The sequence below is a fragment of the Canis lupus genome, chromosome 22, assembly GCF_048164855.1.
Source record: "Canis lupus baileyi chromosome 22, mCanLup2.hap1, whole genome shotgun sequence".
Taxonomy (NCBI): domain Eukaryota; kingdom Metazoa; phylum Chordata; class Mammalia; order Carnivora; family Canidae; genus Canis; species Canis lupus.
This window is the reverse complement of record NC_132859.1, coordinates 25,562,340-25,578,098: the sequence shown is the minus strand read 5'-3', so window position 1 is coordinate 25,578,098 and position 15,759 is coordinate 25,562,340. Positions and strand designations below refer to the sequence as shown.

The 15,759-nt window shown below is 43.9% G+C and overlaps 1 protein-coding gene across 3 annotated transcripts in view; it reads right to left on the bottom strand.

Moving 5' to 3' along the window:
• Positions 1–8,800: 8,800 nt before the first annotated feature.
• Positions 8,801–15,759, bottom strand: part of BTD (biotinidase) — a 31,783-nt gene continuing 24,824 nt past the window's right edge. For all 3 annotated transcript variants that reach the window (XM_072792845.1, XM_072792844.1, XM_072792843.1), the window contains 2 exons: positions 11,401–11,550; positions 8,801–10,250 (listed from right to left, as the gene is read on the bottom strand). In XM_072792845.1, the coding sequence (XP_072648946.1) occupies positions 9,078–10,250; positions 11,401–11,550 (1,323 nt within the window). In that variant the 3' untranslated portion in view covers positions 8,801–9,077. The remainder of the gene's footprint in view (positions 10,251–11,400; positions 11,551–15,759) is intronic.

The following is a 15,759-nucleotide window of genomic DNA, read 5'->3' as shown; positions in this document are numbered from 1 at the left end:
TTACATTTCAGAGTAGTTCCATTACTTAGCAATAGTTAATAGCAACACTGATGACGAAAAGCTAAACACTAAACAAATGAATGGGTTGGGAAGAAGCTTGGGGGAAAGATGATTCATACTACAAATTGAGTCTTCATTTTTGTTTGTTTTACAAAGTATCCTATAAGAGCTTCCCTGTCATATGTGGATGCTGTTTATTTCCTTATTTACTACTTGAAAGAGTTTCCAGGTGGGTTTGAGCTGAAATCATCTAGTTTAACCTCCTTTTGAGGACAGGACCTTAGATCTGAAGAGGGAGAGGAGGTACCCCAGGTCTTGCAGCAAGTTAGCGGGCCTAATTCTGCACTTGTAAGCCAGAACTCTAAAAATTTTATTTCTTGGCTTATTTGCATTTTTGTTGTGCTGCCTTGCAAAAGCAAATCTGTTTTGTGACACACAGCCATTTTACATTCAGCATACATTGCCTGTGTCCTAGGAAAGGTCTGAAACAGAATTTTATCAGGGCCTGTGTAATATAGGAGCCAAATGTGGTATATTAATTGCAAAACAGTGGAATTCTTTACCCTTTCAAATTCATTTGTAGTGCCAAAAGAGTGGCTTTTATTATATCTTTTTGTGTCTATATTCCATCAACCCAGTAATTATCCTTATATATTTCACACTCCCTGTATGATTCACTCCCCAGTATTTAGCATGTTACGATTCAGAGGACATATCCTTTGTTTTTCTGATGGTTGCTGAAAAATTTGGACCACAACCATTCTTCAAAGATGTGTATTTTACTAAAAGCAAATGCCTTTCTGTTATCTGCAAATGTAAGGATCCTCTTTCCCGCTTTGTTTTGACATATACAATAGTCTTCTAAAAACTGATGGAGGATTATATTAGAAAATCTCCAAATGGATAATCCCAAAGAATTACTTTTCCCCTTACATTGCTATTTGTTTTATTATAAATTTTAAATGTAACTTTTCCATTAAATTGCCATTTATCATAATTCCTTGATGAGTCCTCGTGGCTGGTCGTGAGATGTGACTGGCTCAGGAAGGAGTCATTTAATTGGCCATGCCATTCTCCTGCTTAATACCTCCTAACTGCTTCCCAAATAAACCCAAACTCCTGCCACAGTCTGCAGGCCTGTACATTCTAAAGTTTGGCAAACTTCTATGGTTGATTTAAATCATTCTATCATAAATAACAAACCACCTCAAAATATAATGGCTACTCACTTATTTTACTTGTGAATCTGCAGCTTTGTCAGTGCAGGGTGGAGGAGGCTTGTCTCTGCTCGGCTCACTGGGGCTGTTATCTGAGGGCTACTGGATCTAAGGACTCTGTCAGATGGTTGAGAAACTGGCTCTACTGTCAGCTGGGAGCTCAACAGGGGCTGTAAGGGTTAGGGACCTTAATTTCTCTTCACATAAATCTTCCCATGTGGCTTGTGTTTCTTGGAGTGTAGTTGGGTTCCAAGAGTGAAATCCCCAAGACAGAGAAGCAGACAGGAGCCATATCTTCATTTATGACCTAGCTTTGGAAGTCATGCAGTGTCACATCTGCCAGGATGCCATCATGGAAGCAGTCACAAAGTCCTGCTCAGGGTCAAGGGAAGGAGCACAGACCCCACTTCTCTGATGGGGACTGGCAAAGTTTTGGGAAAAAAAGTGGGACTGGAAATGTAGTTGCAGCCAATTTTGAAAAATAAATTGCCACAATATCTTTCGCGGATTTGTTTTAGGGTATGTGTATAAATCCTATGTTAAAATGAGCCCTAGATGGTAAGCTCTCTCCAAAAGTAATAGTGTTTTCTTATGTAACTACAAACTGTATGATTTCTAGCACAGTGTTTTATGTGGAGCTAACACTTAAATTTCACACCTAATGTTCTGACAGCTGCAAAATATGCATAGATGAATCAATAATTTTTGAAGAATTAGAACCCCCAAATATATCTTATCTTAAAATCACATTGTACATAATTTTATCTTTATTGATTATTCTGGGATCATTTTAGAACCCTACATGTCTTCCAGATTGATGGTATGATTTCAACTGTTACATTCCAATACTCAGAGAAAATGTAAAATGCTGACCATATACATGTTCTGTAGGAATATTTAGAGTGTGGAAATGAGAAAGGTGGTGTTTTTACTTTCAATATAGTATCTTTAGTTATCACATCAGGACCCTATGGCAATAAACTCAGCATTCATAAGATAAACTACAAAACAAGCCTCCAAGTTAAAGGGCACAGTATCAAAAATTTTGTTCTGCCAAATTAGGTGATAATATTTCAGAAAATTTATACACTGAAAGTATTGTTGATAAAACCAATCATCTGACTTGTATGGAAGGTTCAGTACAGACATGTCCACTAAGCATAACAAGCAATAACTTTATGTATTTTATTCAAAATGTTGAAGCGCTGGGCAGCCCTGGTGGTTCAGTGGTTTAGTGCTGCCTTCAGCCCAGGGCGTGATCCTGGAGTCCCGGGATCGAGTCCCACGTCAGGCTCCCTGCATGGAGCTTGCTTCTCTCTCTGCCTATGTCTCTACTTCTCTCTCTCTCTCTCTGTGTCTCTCATGAATAAATAAATAAAATATATTTTTTTAAATTGAAGCACCAGATTAAAAGATTTTAAAAGCATCCCTTGCCAATTTTTTCCCCATTGGAACCAAATAAAGGGATTATACTCAAAATACCTGCAGATACTACAGGGTATTTACCCCAGATACAGATGCAGTGAAAAGCCAGGACACCTGCACCCCAATGTTCATAGCAGCGATGTCCACAATAGCCAAACTGTGGAAGGAGCCTCAATGTCCCTCGACAGATGAATGGATAAAGAAGATGTGGTCTTTATATACAATGGAATATTACTCAGCCATTAGAAACGACAAATACCCACCATTTGCTTCAACGTGGATGGAACTGGAAGGTATTATGCTGAGTGAAGTAAGTCAGTTGGAGAAGGACAATCATCATATGGTTACCCTCATACAGGGAATATAAGAAATAGTGGAAGGGATTGTAAGGGAAAGGAGGGGAACTGAGTGGGAAAAGTTAGGGAGACAAACCATGAGAGACTCCTAACTCTGGGAAATGAACAAAAGGTTGAGGAAGGGGAGATGGGTGGAGGGTTGAGGTAACCGAGTGACTGGCACTGAGGAGGGCATTTGATGGGATGAGCACTGGGTGTTATACAATATGTTGGCAAATCGAACTTACATTAAAAAATGAAAAAAAATACCTGCCGATAAATAGTTTCAACAAGATTTTTGCATTCCCTTGAAGCCTTTTGTGAAATTTCAAAATTACACAGAACCAGTTAAAAAATAATTACTTAACTATAGGTCATCTTCTCCCATTGATTTATCTTTGGTCAAATAAAAGTAATGTATTTGAGTGACAAAGAGTCCCAGAAAAAGAGTAATAATGGGTTGAAAACTAGCATGAGAATAGGAGGAGAGCCAGTGATATGGAAACTTATTATGGCTTGGTCCTGGGGTGGGGATTCCAGGCTCTAGCTGTGATGTTAGGGTGTTTCCCATCCGAGCCTCAATTCCCTCTTCTACAAAATCGGCACACTTGCCTGTTTCAGAGGATTGATGTGGGGAGCTGATGACTAAGGCTGGCACACATGCTTTGAAAAATGCACATTTTTAGAGTGGTGGTCACACATTTTATCAGGATCACCTGAAGGCTTTCTAAACACAGGTTGAAAGGTCCTGTCCCCAGAGTTTCTGATCCAGAAGATCTGAATCCCAAGAACTTGTGTTCCCAGAAAGTTTCCAAGTAATGCCAGTTGTTGGATTGAGACTACCCTTGAAAATCATTACCTTTATCATGCCAGGCTGAGGTGGGTTAGGTAAATTCTAGAGACAGGAGATTTTCCTGGCCACTCTCAGAATGCCTCCTCTAGAACTTCCAATTTCAAAGCAACCAAGGTCTATTCAGTGTGTACCCTTCTGTGTGGCTTTCTTCCTCCATATGAGAATATTGCCTGGGTGTACCTCACTCTTCAAAAATGTGAGAAAGAGAAGATTACTTCTGAGCTCGTGTAGTCCAACAAATAATTGCTAGTAGTACTTGTATCATGTATCATGGGAGAGACCTATAAAGGGGCAGTCAGGACAGTTAGAAGACTGAGCATCAGATGGATTTGAATTTTGGCAGGGGATTGAGGTGCTGTCAGGAAGATTACTGCATTAGTTATCTAGTGCTATATAATGAATTACCCCAAACTTGGAAGCTTAAAAAACAACAAACATTTATCATCATACAGTTTCTGAGGGTTAGGGATTTGAGAATGGTATAGCTGGGTTGTTCTGCCTCAAGGTCTCTCATGAGATTGCTGTAGGACATCGGCCAGGGTGGCAGTCATCTAAAGACTGGATTGGGGCTGGAGGGTCCACTTCCAACATGGCTCATTTTATGGGGCTGGTGGCAGGAGGTTTCAGTTTCTTACTAAATGGACCATTCCATAGGGCTTTGTAGGACAGGGCAGCTGGCTTTCCCCTGAGCAAGTAATCCAAGATAGAAAGTAGGAAACCAAGACAGAAGCCACAGGATCTTTTATATCCTAATCTCAGAGACAACCCACCATTGCATCAAGCCTTCTTTAAGGCTCAGGGAGAAGGTTAAGGGAGCTATTTATGTGCCACATCCAGCACAGAGCTGTCACTCACCGTGGAGCAGCCACTCTTGGTGCAGCTCATGTTCTGGCAGAGAGGAGGACCTGGATAAGTATTATGGCCCAATGAGGAAGGGCTCTGGGAACAGGAAAAGTCAGTTCAGTGGGAGATGATTCACAAAGTGCTTCTGATGGAGTGGACTTTAAGAGTGTTTGCTCCTCAAAAGAGGCCATTTCAAGCAGAGACAACAGGGCTGAGTCCAGATTATGCTCAGCACATTGTGGAGTTGAGGGAATTTGGCTATGGCTGGACCAAGGAGCTAGATTCACAGTGAGGGGTCAGCATGGGGCTCAGCACAGGCAGGGGGCAGGCTGGGCAGGCCTATAAACTTCAGGAAGGTACAAAGCAGAAGTGGGATTTGGATGAAGGGGAGTGGTAACCAGCTCCAAGATGGTGCCCAGTGATCTTCACCTCCTGGCCTGTGTGCTGTGTCCCCTCCCTCAGTGAGCAAGGCTGATCTGTGTAACCCAACAGCAAACATAGGATGGAAATGATAAAGTGTGACTTCTGAGGGTGGGTCGTAATAGACATTGTGGCTTCCACCTTGCCCTCCCTTGGACCACTTGCTCCAGGGGAAGCCAGCTGTCAAGTTGGACAGCCAAATAGCCCTACAGAAAGGACCCTGTGTTGAAGAACAGAGCCTCCTGCCAATAACCAGCACCAACCTGATGGGTAGTTAGTTGTTTCCCAGGGTTGCCTTTATTTTTTTTTTTTTTAAGATTTTACTTATTTATTCATGAGAGACACAGAGAGAAAGAGAGGCAGAGACACAGGCAGAGGGAGAAGCAGGCTCCATGCAGGCAGCCCCATGTGGGTCTCGATCTCTGGTCTCCAGGATCACACCCTGGGCTGAAGGCGGCACTAAACCGCTGGGCCACCCGGGCTGCCCCAGGGTTGCCTTTAAAAAGTATCACCAATTGGGCCTAAAAACAGAGATTGACTGGAGTCAATTCTGGGGCCTCAATAGTTCTGGAGGCTCAACATCTAATATCAGGGTGTTAACAGGGCCATGCTCCTCCTGAGACCTGTAAGGGAGAAGCCTTCCTTGACTCTTCTAGCTTCTGGTGTTTGCCAGCAGTCCTTGGTGTTCCTTGGCTCATGGATGCATTCCTCTGATCTTCACTTCTGTTGTCACATGGCCATCCTCTCCCTGTGTGTCTGTACCTTCTCTCCTTACAAGTACACCAGTCACATTGGATTAAGGGGCCAGCCTACTCTGCTATGACCTCATCTTAATCATATCCACAAGGACCCTATTTCCAAATAAGGTTACATTCCAAGTTCCTGGGGATTAAGACTTCAACATATCTTTTTGGGGAACACAATTATCAATAACATCCTCCAACACCAGTGCAGCCTTCAGCTGACTAGAGCCCCAGTTCACATCTTGACTGCAGCCTCACAGGACCCTGAGCCAGAACAACCCAGCCAAGCCACTCCCAGATTCCTGACCCACAGAAACTGTGAGCTAAAAATGTTCGTGACTGTGTTAAGCCACTAAATTTTGGGGTGATTTGCTGTGAGGGAATAGGCAACTAACACAGGGAGGGAGACATGGCAGTAAGACCAAAGGCCTCCACAGCAGTCCTGCTCACAGATCTTCATGTCACATCAGCATTTGTTTTAAATCTGAGCCTTTTTATACATTTCGTATTAAAGCTTTTTTTTTTTTTTTTTTTTTTTTAAGTTTTGCCATATGTATATCCACTTTGTTGAGAAACCATTTGTTCCAGTGGGTAATTGGTATTTGAGCAGTTCCGAGTTTCACTGAGAATCCAAGCAGCTGACTGAGCTCGTCCCTCTCTGGACAGAGTCTCTGGTACCAGGGCACCTGGCAGGTCACCAGGCAGCCCTCTGACTGGCTGGGCTGGAGTCAGGTGCCTCCTCCTGGCCCGTTGTGCAATGGCCAAGGGATGGGGCCACAGGGTACTGAGCAGGGCCACCTGTGAGTGCGGGGTGGTCTGGGTGGGTGTCCCTCAGCAGGGCTGCAGGCAGGCTCTCCCCCAGGGGGGAGCAGTGGGTGCTGGGACTGTGAGCAGGGCGTGGTTTCGCCTTCTCTAGGAACAGGCCTTTTTAAGTCCACTGTAAACACAGCTCATTGTGCCTCTCACTTCCTCTGTGAGGAAAACCACAAACAGGCACCAGCTGTACCTGCATGAGAAACCACACAGACCAACTGACTTCCCCCAAGTCTGATTTGACCAAAAATACATTTGATTTCCTGCCTTGACATTATGGTCAAGATTGCCATTCACTTCCTGAATTTCAGGATTAGTTGACAAAAGCACATCACAACCATTAATCATAGGTGTATGTTTTTCCTGAAAATTATTTATTTTACTCATTTTCCCCTGTTCTCCACTTTGTGCTGCCATCTGGCAGCTACTTCTTTTTATTATAAAAATAATTGTTTTACCATCATTATTTATTTCCCCCCTCATTTCTACTTTATAAGCAGTTAATTCTAAATTGTCAATAGAAAGTAATTCAGGGAAAGCTTTAGGTGGTCTGTTCAGAAGAAAGGACTGTGCATCCAGCAAGTGCTTCTTAAGTGTTTACTGGGAGGAGAAGGTCCACCAAGTCTGTGTTTAGGATTGCTCTGTCTCTCTCTTTCTCAGGCTGACTTAAAGCCACTTGGCATGAAGCAACAATATGCATTTTTAAAATGATTTCTATTTCCCTGGGGTTTGGGGCAGAGAGCTAAGTGGGTGGCAGCCAACCACATCCGGAGCCACAAGCTCACTCCTCTTGGCAGGTCCCGCACTGGAGAGGGCGGGCAAGCTCTCATCTGGTGGGAGAGGTCCTGTTCCTGCTCCAGGGGGACTTCCCAGGGCTTCCTCAGGAATTCTGGGTTCTTCCTGCTTATTCCCTGAAGACGTGACTCATTCCAAACCTTTGCAAGTGAGCAGTGAGTCAGCAGGGGTTTTGCTTATTTGGATCATTCCCACATGGATCACTCAAGATACATTCTATGAATGAGAAGATTGTGGTGTGACAGGGTTTAAATCAATTGTCCAGGGTCTATGCAGTGAAGAGTAAACAGTGAGGCCAAGGAGGTGAGCTGGGCCGTCTTGAGTCCAGGGTCTGTGCTCTTTATTAGTCTGCTTGAAAGCCAGAAAAGGAGTCTGGAAGGCCACACTTCCAGGGAATAGGGAAGGAGTCCTGTTGTTTTTTGTTTTTTTACTTTGTATAAGGTATAACTGCTTTAAACACCTAATTAAAAGAGGAAACTAACCACGACATCGAAGAGGCAAATCACAGAAGCGTTAATTATTCATCTTCTTTAAAAATTATCCATTTTCCCACTTGAAAATCATCTGAAATGGTTACTAGGCAAATGACTTTGAAATGTTGGCTAGAGGGGCGCCTGGGTGGTTCAGCCGGTTAAGCGTCTGATGGGCTCTCCAAAAATACGCGTTGCGTGATTAAATGAATGAATGACTACAGTGGGCTCACCTCCATGGCAGTTTTTACAACTTTTCAAGAGGTGAGATGCCTCTCTCCAAGGGCAGGCCCTCTGGGGACTGCTCATGGAATCACACCCACATTCCATCTTGCTCGTTTAGGCAACTGGAAGGCTCTTGCCCAAAGTTAGCATGATTTATTAAGGTCCCTGGAATCCCTGGATGAGACACATGGTGCAGAAAGAATCCTCTTACTCATACTTTCCCACTGCTGCCCCTCTCTTCAGCACTTATTTCCAGCCGCCTCCTCTCTCCCCTCCTTCCCTCCTCCCTCCCTCGTCCTCCCTCCCCTTCTGGGGCACTGCACTCCTTCTTTCCAGTTATTATGAGTCCTGCCTGACACATTCCATTCACTGACAGAAAGGCAGATGGAAGGAAAACTTCCCTTCTATTTTTAAAAGCTGCTTCAAGATCCACATTTCGGCTGTTGCCGATAGCTCTGGCATTACCACTTCATCTGGATAGAATTCTGTTCATCCAGAATGGAAAAGGGCCCACGCAGCCATTTCTAATACAGCTATTGCTTTGAGAGTTTGTTTCTTACCTCAGACAGTGTTTGAGAATTAAGATACTTGCACATCCTGGGTGTCACGACCAACAAGAACAAGGAAAACACGCATAAAAACCCACCGCTTTGTGGATGTATAAAATATAAACTGACATTTATTTTTGTTTTTGCCCTTAAAATCAGTTGTGGAATGAGAGATTTGCTAGAGGAAGATGTGGCTTGGAAATGGTAAATGTGAGCAGAGACTATCAGAAAAGACTCAATGGTTCACATCAAAGAGGAAGAGGCCATGGGGGAATCGACCTCTCCTACTTTGTCCCACAGCTCCCATGATGGGCTCTGGGGCAGAGAGACAGTCCCAGTGCTTGTGGGCTGCAGGCTGGGCAAGTGCCGGGCCGCACACCCCACACTGCCCTAGTCCCTCTCATACAGCCGCCCATACAGAGCTGCTGTCACCAGGCCAGAGGACAGCCCACTCTTCCTCAGGAAAGAGTAGTCATTCTCCCAGCCAAACTGATCAGGGGTTTCCAGGGTCATCCCTGAGGTAAGAAGCAGAGGAAAGATATAGGAAGTACTGAAGTTCCCCCACAGGTGAAACTCAAATCTCCCTGTGGCCTCTGTGATCTCCTGTCCACAGGTGTCAAAGCCAAGACCCCCACACTTGACCAGGGCGCAAGCTTGAACGTAGTAAGTGCCGTGCACGGTGTGAAGACCATCAAAGACCCCCAGGGCATACAGCTCTTTGGACACAGTGGGCCTCTGGTAAAGTAAGTAACAGCAAAGGTCATTTGCACAGACACGGAGGTAGCCTTCCTTTCCCCACACAGGGACCAGGGTGAAATTGTCATACATCATCTCAGAGTGAAATATCGGAGGAGTGTTCACATTCCATTTGGTAGCTCCATCACAGTGGACTTCCTGAGCATCCTTTTCACAGTATGGATCACCTGCCAAGATTTCTAAAAACTTACTATGGGATGGGTCCGTTTTACCTGTGGCATTCTCTGTACCAGTGAGACCCAGTGGATTTTTAGCTACTTGAGCAATTATAAGATGACCTCTGGAGGTTTCCATGTCATGGTGCCAAAACGACTTCAGGGGGCTGTGTATACCACTTCCTGTCATCCCTAGAGATGGGTGGTGGATGTTAGCAGCTAGAAAGTTGATGCCAAACGCAATGGCAAAAGCCCTCTGAATCTGAATGGCTGCCAAGAGTGGAAGCTGGTTCATCCAGGCAGTTGGATACACAACGTGCTTCACCTCAGAGTCTCTGAGGAGCCTAATGGCAGGGTCAAAAAACAATATATCAAAGCAGGTGAAGATGCCAAATTTGCCGGCGAAGGGGGTATCAAAGATGACGTGATCCACTTTGAGAGGGGCATCAAAAGCTCCCTCAAAGTAGAGGTTGTGTTTGCGGTAGCGATCAACAAGGGTTCCATTATTGCTGAACACGACATTGGTGTTAAACTGGTATCTTCCATCATTTGGGCACCCTGGATCATTGCTCTGACAAGGCTGTTTTGTCCCAAGATTGGCCACCAGGAACATATCTCCTTTGACAGCCATACAGCTCAGGCGCTGGAGGACCTAAAGAAAACAAGGTATAAATAAATGAATTTTTAAAATCCTGCCTTTTGTCTTATGATTTTATTTTTTAAAATATTTTATTTATTTATTCATGAGAGACAGAGAGGCAGAGACACAGGCAGAGGGAGAAGCAGGCTCCCGGAGAGAGCCCGACGTGGGACTCCATCTGGAGACTCCAGGATCACGCTTTGGGCCAAAGACAGATGCGTAATTGCTGAGCCACCCAGGCATCCCTGTCTTATGATTTTAAGCTAGAAAAGTATTATATCTATAATATGTAAACTTCTATAATAAGTCAGTAAAAAAACTCTACTGAAAAGGTGCACAGGATATGAAGAGGTGACTCATGGGAGAACAAATAGGGACATCTGAGAAGACAGCAAGATTAGTAATGATGAAATGCAAATTAAGATAATGATATATCATTTTGCACCTTCATAAGATTGGCAAAAATTCAAAAGACTCTTCTAACCTTGCACTGACCAAATGAAACAAAGATCTTTTAAGGGCAGCTCGGGTGGCTCAACGGTTAAGCGCCTCCTTCAGCCCACGGTGTGATCCTGGAGACCCGGGATCGAGTCCCAGGTCGGGCTCCCTGCATGGAGCCTGCTTCTCCCTCTGCCTGTGTCTCTGTCTCTTTCTCTCTCTCTCTCTGTCTCTCATGAATGAATAAATAAAAAATCTTAAAAAAAAAAAAAGGATGTCAATAACTATGAAATGTATAGAAAAGAATATAGTTGGATGCACATTAAACTTGATGGCAGTTTCTCTAGGAAGAGAAGCAGGGTGATGGGTGGGCTATATGTGAAGATGACTTTTTTTTTTACTTCTTTATTTTTATTTTTATTTTTTTGACTTTTTTTTTTTACTTCTGATTCATTTATTTTCTAAGCATATATTCATGTATTTCTTGTGTAATTAGTAATTAATAAATAGAACAATCCAGAGATGAGTAAATGTCCCATAATACCAGATATTCTTTAACTGAGTGACTATGTAGCACAGGGAGGCTGGGGAGTGTGGGTTTCCTTTTTTAGGATCCTAGGGTCTCCTTTCGGGCTCCTTTAACATGTCTTGGCTTTTGGCTAGTGGCTCAGTTCATGTCTGCATGCCCTCAGCCCTGAGGAGCAAGGCTGGGACCCTCACATACCTCTGTGTCACTGAATCGGTGGGGCTCCAGGCATGGGTTCCACCTGACCAATCGGGGAGAAGGCATGAAGTCCAAAAATGGGTAAACAGATGTTCTTGTAAAGTTGAATCCATGAATGCCATCTTCTGGAAACACGATAATCTGTACACCCTGTAAGTCAAACACATCAAAGTATAGGATGTGATCAGGTAACAGGAAGCACCCCTTCATTTGTTCACTCTTTCGTTCACACATCTGACAGCCATCAAGCAGTTGTTCTGTGCCAGGAACCAGAGGTATAAAGATGGCGGCCGGGCTCTCAACAGGGATCTTAGTCTTGGGGAAGGCATCTCACTTGGCCTAGTTGTTGCTTTAGAAACAACCCTTAACCATACCTGAGGTCATGTCAGGGAAGGACGGATTGAGTGAGGTTGAAGCAGAAAGCAGTCAGGAGAGATTTGGAGTTCCTGATGTGCAGTGGAGTATGGGACACAGAACGAAGGCCTTGAATCCTGGGCTTGTTAACAGATGGGGTGGCTCCAGTCTGGTAGTTTCCACTTATCATGCATCTAAACCACATGGGGAGTTTCTGAAAAAAACACTATTTAGGGACGATGCTGGGCCCCACTCCTAAAAAGTCTGCTTCATTTGACTGGGTCTGACCACAGTGCTTGTTGTAAGGTTCCCAGGTGATTCTTTTTTTTTTTTTTTTTTTTTTTTAAGATTTTGTTTCTTTTGAGAGACAGAGCAGGGGGAGGGGAGGGGTAGAGACTGAGAGAGAGAAAGAATTCCAAGCAGACTCCATGCTAAGGGTGTGAGCCCGACAGACATAGAGCTCGATCTTATGACCCTGAGATCATGACCTGAACCGACCTCAAAGGTCAGACACTTAACCAACTAAGTCACCCAGGCGCCCCACACCGGTGGTTCTAACATGCAGCCAAGTTGCCAGTTACCCACTGGGCTGGTGGGTAAAAAGTCAAGTGTGTTGATTTTAGCATAGAAATAAGGACTTGTTCTAACTTGCAGTTCCCTGGCTGGGAATTAGGAGGCTCCCTTCAGAATTCTAACCACCCTGTGAGGTTTGCCCTAAACCTGTAGACACCCTAGGCTCTCTGTGCTGGCCCGGGGCTCCGGTGACATCTGCAGTTATGTAATGAAATCCAAACAAATGGGGTGCCCTCAGCACTCAGCATCAGGGCCTCATTCTCCTGCTACTTTCCACTTACATAGCTTAAAATGTCAAAGTAAAAGGTGGAGGAGGAAGGCAGAGAAGGTATGAATAATCTAAAATAAGCGGCAATTTGAGTCACTTATTTCTGGAATGCACTGCAAACTTTATAATATTTTTTCTGGTTAAAAAAGCTTCAAAAGTTTAACTAGAAAACTCAGAAAACAAAATATTAGTTAATATTAGTTTTTTTTCTCTGTATAAACGAGATAACAATATTAATTATAATTTATTATTATTTTAATACAAGACCTGTTTTTCATCTTGACTTTTCTTACTACCTAGAGCCTCAAGACTATACAGATACCTTCAAAAATGTTATTTGCATTGGCCGCATTCTATTTAGGAGGCCGTGGTGACCATCTGCATTCAGGGTGCTCAAAACACTTACTGAATGAAATGTTGCTCACGAGTCTTTGCAATTTCTGATTGTTTCTTTAGAATAAAGTTGTGTAAATGAAAATACTGGCTTAAGGATATGAAGCATTTTCAGTTCTTTACACTGCCAGCCTTCCAGAAGGATGATGCCAATGTCTACTCCTTCCAGTAGAGAGTGAGACTGGTCATCTTATAGCACCTCGTAAAGCAAAGTTACTGCAAACTGGGCAAAAAAGATGAAGAATGTCTGCCTTTCAGACATACCTAGGATACTGCTTGACAGGCTCACTAAAGGATTATTTGTCTAGTGAATGTATCACCATTTGGCTTTGTTATTTAATAAATCACCTCAAAGATTATAATCGTATTGCCCCATAGTATGTTAGCCAGTTTTGTATTGATTTGCAAATTCATTCAACATTCATGTGACTGACTGATCCATGCTTCTGTTCCTCAGATGCTCTTTTGAACCAGCTTTACCATCTTACTATTTCTTTATTAATCAGTGAGTTAAATAACAGCAATGGCACATGTTCATCCTATATTAGTATTACAGTCATGTTTTTAACTTCTTGAAAATAATACCTGGACAAATGTTTTCCTTAATTAAAAACAAAACTTTGAGAACGCTGAATGTTTCTCTTGGACAATAGCACTTAAATCATGTATACATATTAGATTAATATTAAGGTTAAATTGCATTTCCTGAATACATATTTTCCAGGAATAAAGAGGAACCAAGCCTGAGCCAGGCAGAACTTTGGGTCTAATGTGATTACCACTCCATCTAGAAAGCAATTAGCATTCCTGATAAATGAGCAATTTTCTGAGAGACCTCAAAGAGATCAAGAATTCCTTGGGGACTAAGGCTACCAACCCAGCTGATGGACCAGCCTAGTATCTTTAAGTTGGACTCCTTTCCTTCCCTAGAAATATCTCTACCAAGAGAGAAATATTTCAGTTGGCTTATTCAGGAACCCCTGCCTTCCAGCAAGTTTGATATAAAAGTTTGACATGTGCTCGGCATCAGTTTGTCTTAGAAGTTGCTTTAACCCATATAATCACACAAGGGCGCCGAGGTATCGGCAAGCACTAAAAATGATCAGCCCCACAGCTTCATCCTTGCTTTTGGACCACACAGAGAAGGAAAGATGCTTGCAGCCAGCATGGTTCGATGAGAACATGTTACAGGTTTCCTTCGGGGGCTGGTTACTGAAAGGCAGGGCACTGCTATAGTCGCAGTCTCTGGTGCAGCATGGCATTTGCAAACATCTTAGAATGGTTTTATGGACAGGACAGAGAAGCAGGGGGTGGCTGCAAGGCACCCCTGCACAGAATGCTCTGGAGTGGCTCTGTGTCATCAGGAGGCTGAAGGCCCAGCCTGGGATTTTTTTACACTGACTTCAGCGTAGACATAAATGAGGTGTGTATCAAATGTGTGAATGACGTGAAGGTAACTGATATGCAGGATGTCGGTAAAGATCCCCAAATAGCCCAACAGGCAGGGATGATGAAATTCTACAGCATAAATGTGAAGTTGTGCGCTCAGGTTAAAGAAATGAACTTTGAATGTACAGGATGGCAATTAGCAGCATGTGTGTCTGTGTGTGAAAAAGGCTCAGGAGTGTTAGTTGACAGCAAATGCCCTATGAATCCACAGTGAGATGTGGCTACCAACTGCTTTCTGGGAATAACGTCTCAAACAAGAATGGTGCCAGATCTCCTGCACCCTGCCCTCACGGAGAACTTCCTACAGCTCTGGGCACACAGATAATCTGGAAAGTCTGTGGTAGCAGGGATATATGGCCTGGGGGTGGGGGGAGGACATGATGGCTGTCCTCAAATCTGCGGGAAACGGCACGCTGTGGTAAGGCACTCAGTCTGTTCAGCTCCGAGGACAGAACAATGGGTGGCAGTTGCAGGGAGGCTGACTGTTCATTGAAAGGCAGACCTTACCAGAAGTTCCCACTCTCTCATGAAACAGTGAGTTCTGGGCCACAGAAGGTGTTCAGGGAAAAACTGGATGTGGGGCTTGGAACAAGAAAGGAGTGTCACCCATCAGAAGAAGCTGGACCAGGTCTTTAGGTTCCCTTCCAATATTAGTCATATATATATATATGTGTGTATTTTTTAAAGTAACCTATAATTTTATATATACACACACAAAATATAATGGGTTAGAATTTTTAAATGTAGCAAAGAGAGTGGCTGCCCAAGCAATCCTGACTGCCCTGAACAGAGACCAGGACCGCTTAGGCAGGACCTGCCGGCGTATAGCCCGTTCTGGCCTCTAAACTCACAGACCGGGGAGGTTTGCTCACATGGGCTTACCCCGTGTTAAGGTAGGGCAGGGCTTACCCCCACCACCACCAGGTGAGAGTCCAAACTTCCCTTTGGTGATGGATTTCCCAACAGGGCACTTTCTTGCAGTCACATATGGCACCAACATTTCCCCCTGTGCCCCACCCTTCCTGGCAGGAATGGCACATAAGGGCCAAGCAGGAAGCCTTCACAAAGGCTGGCAACGTCCTCCCTTTGTCCATCTCCGTTATGTCTGCACTGAGTTCCCAGGCTGTTCATGGTCTAGAACAGAGACCAGAAACGAGCCCCAAATAATCTAAAGGTAGCCAACAGCAGTCCTGTGGATGCTTACTATTTTGAATGCCTCAGAAAGCATGAGAGACCCTCAAGCCTGGTAGTTTCCAGATTTTTCTGTGCATTGGAATCCACTGGAGCCTTCAAAAATCCCAGTGCCCTGCCTACACCCCAGC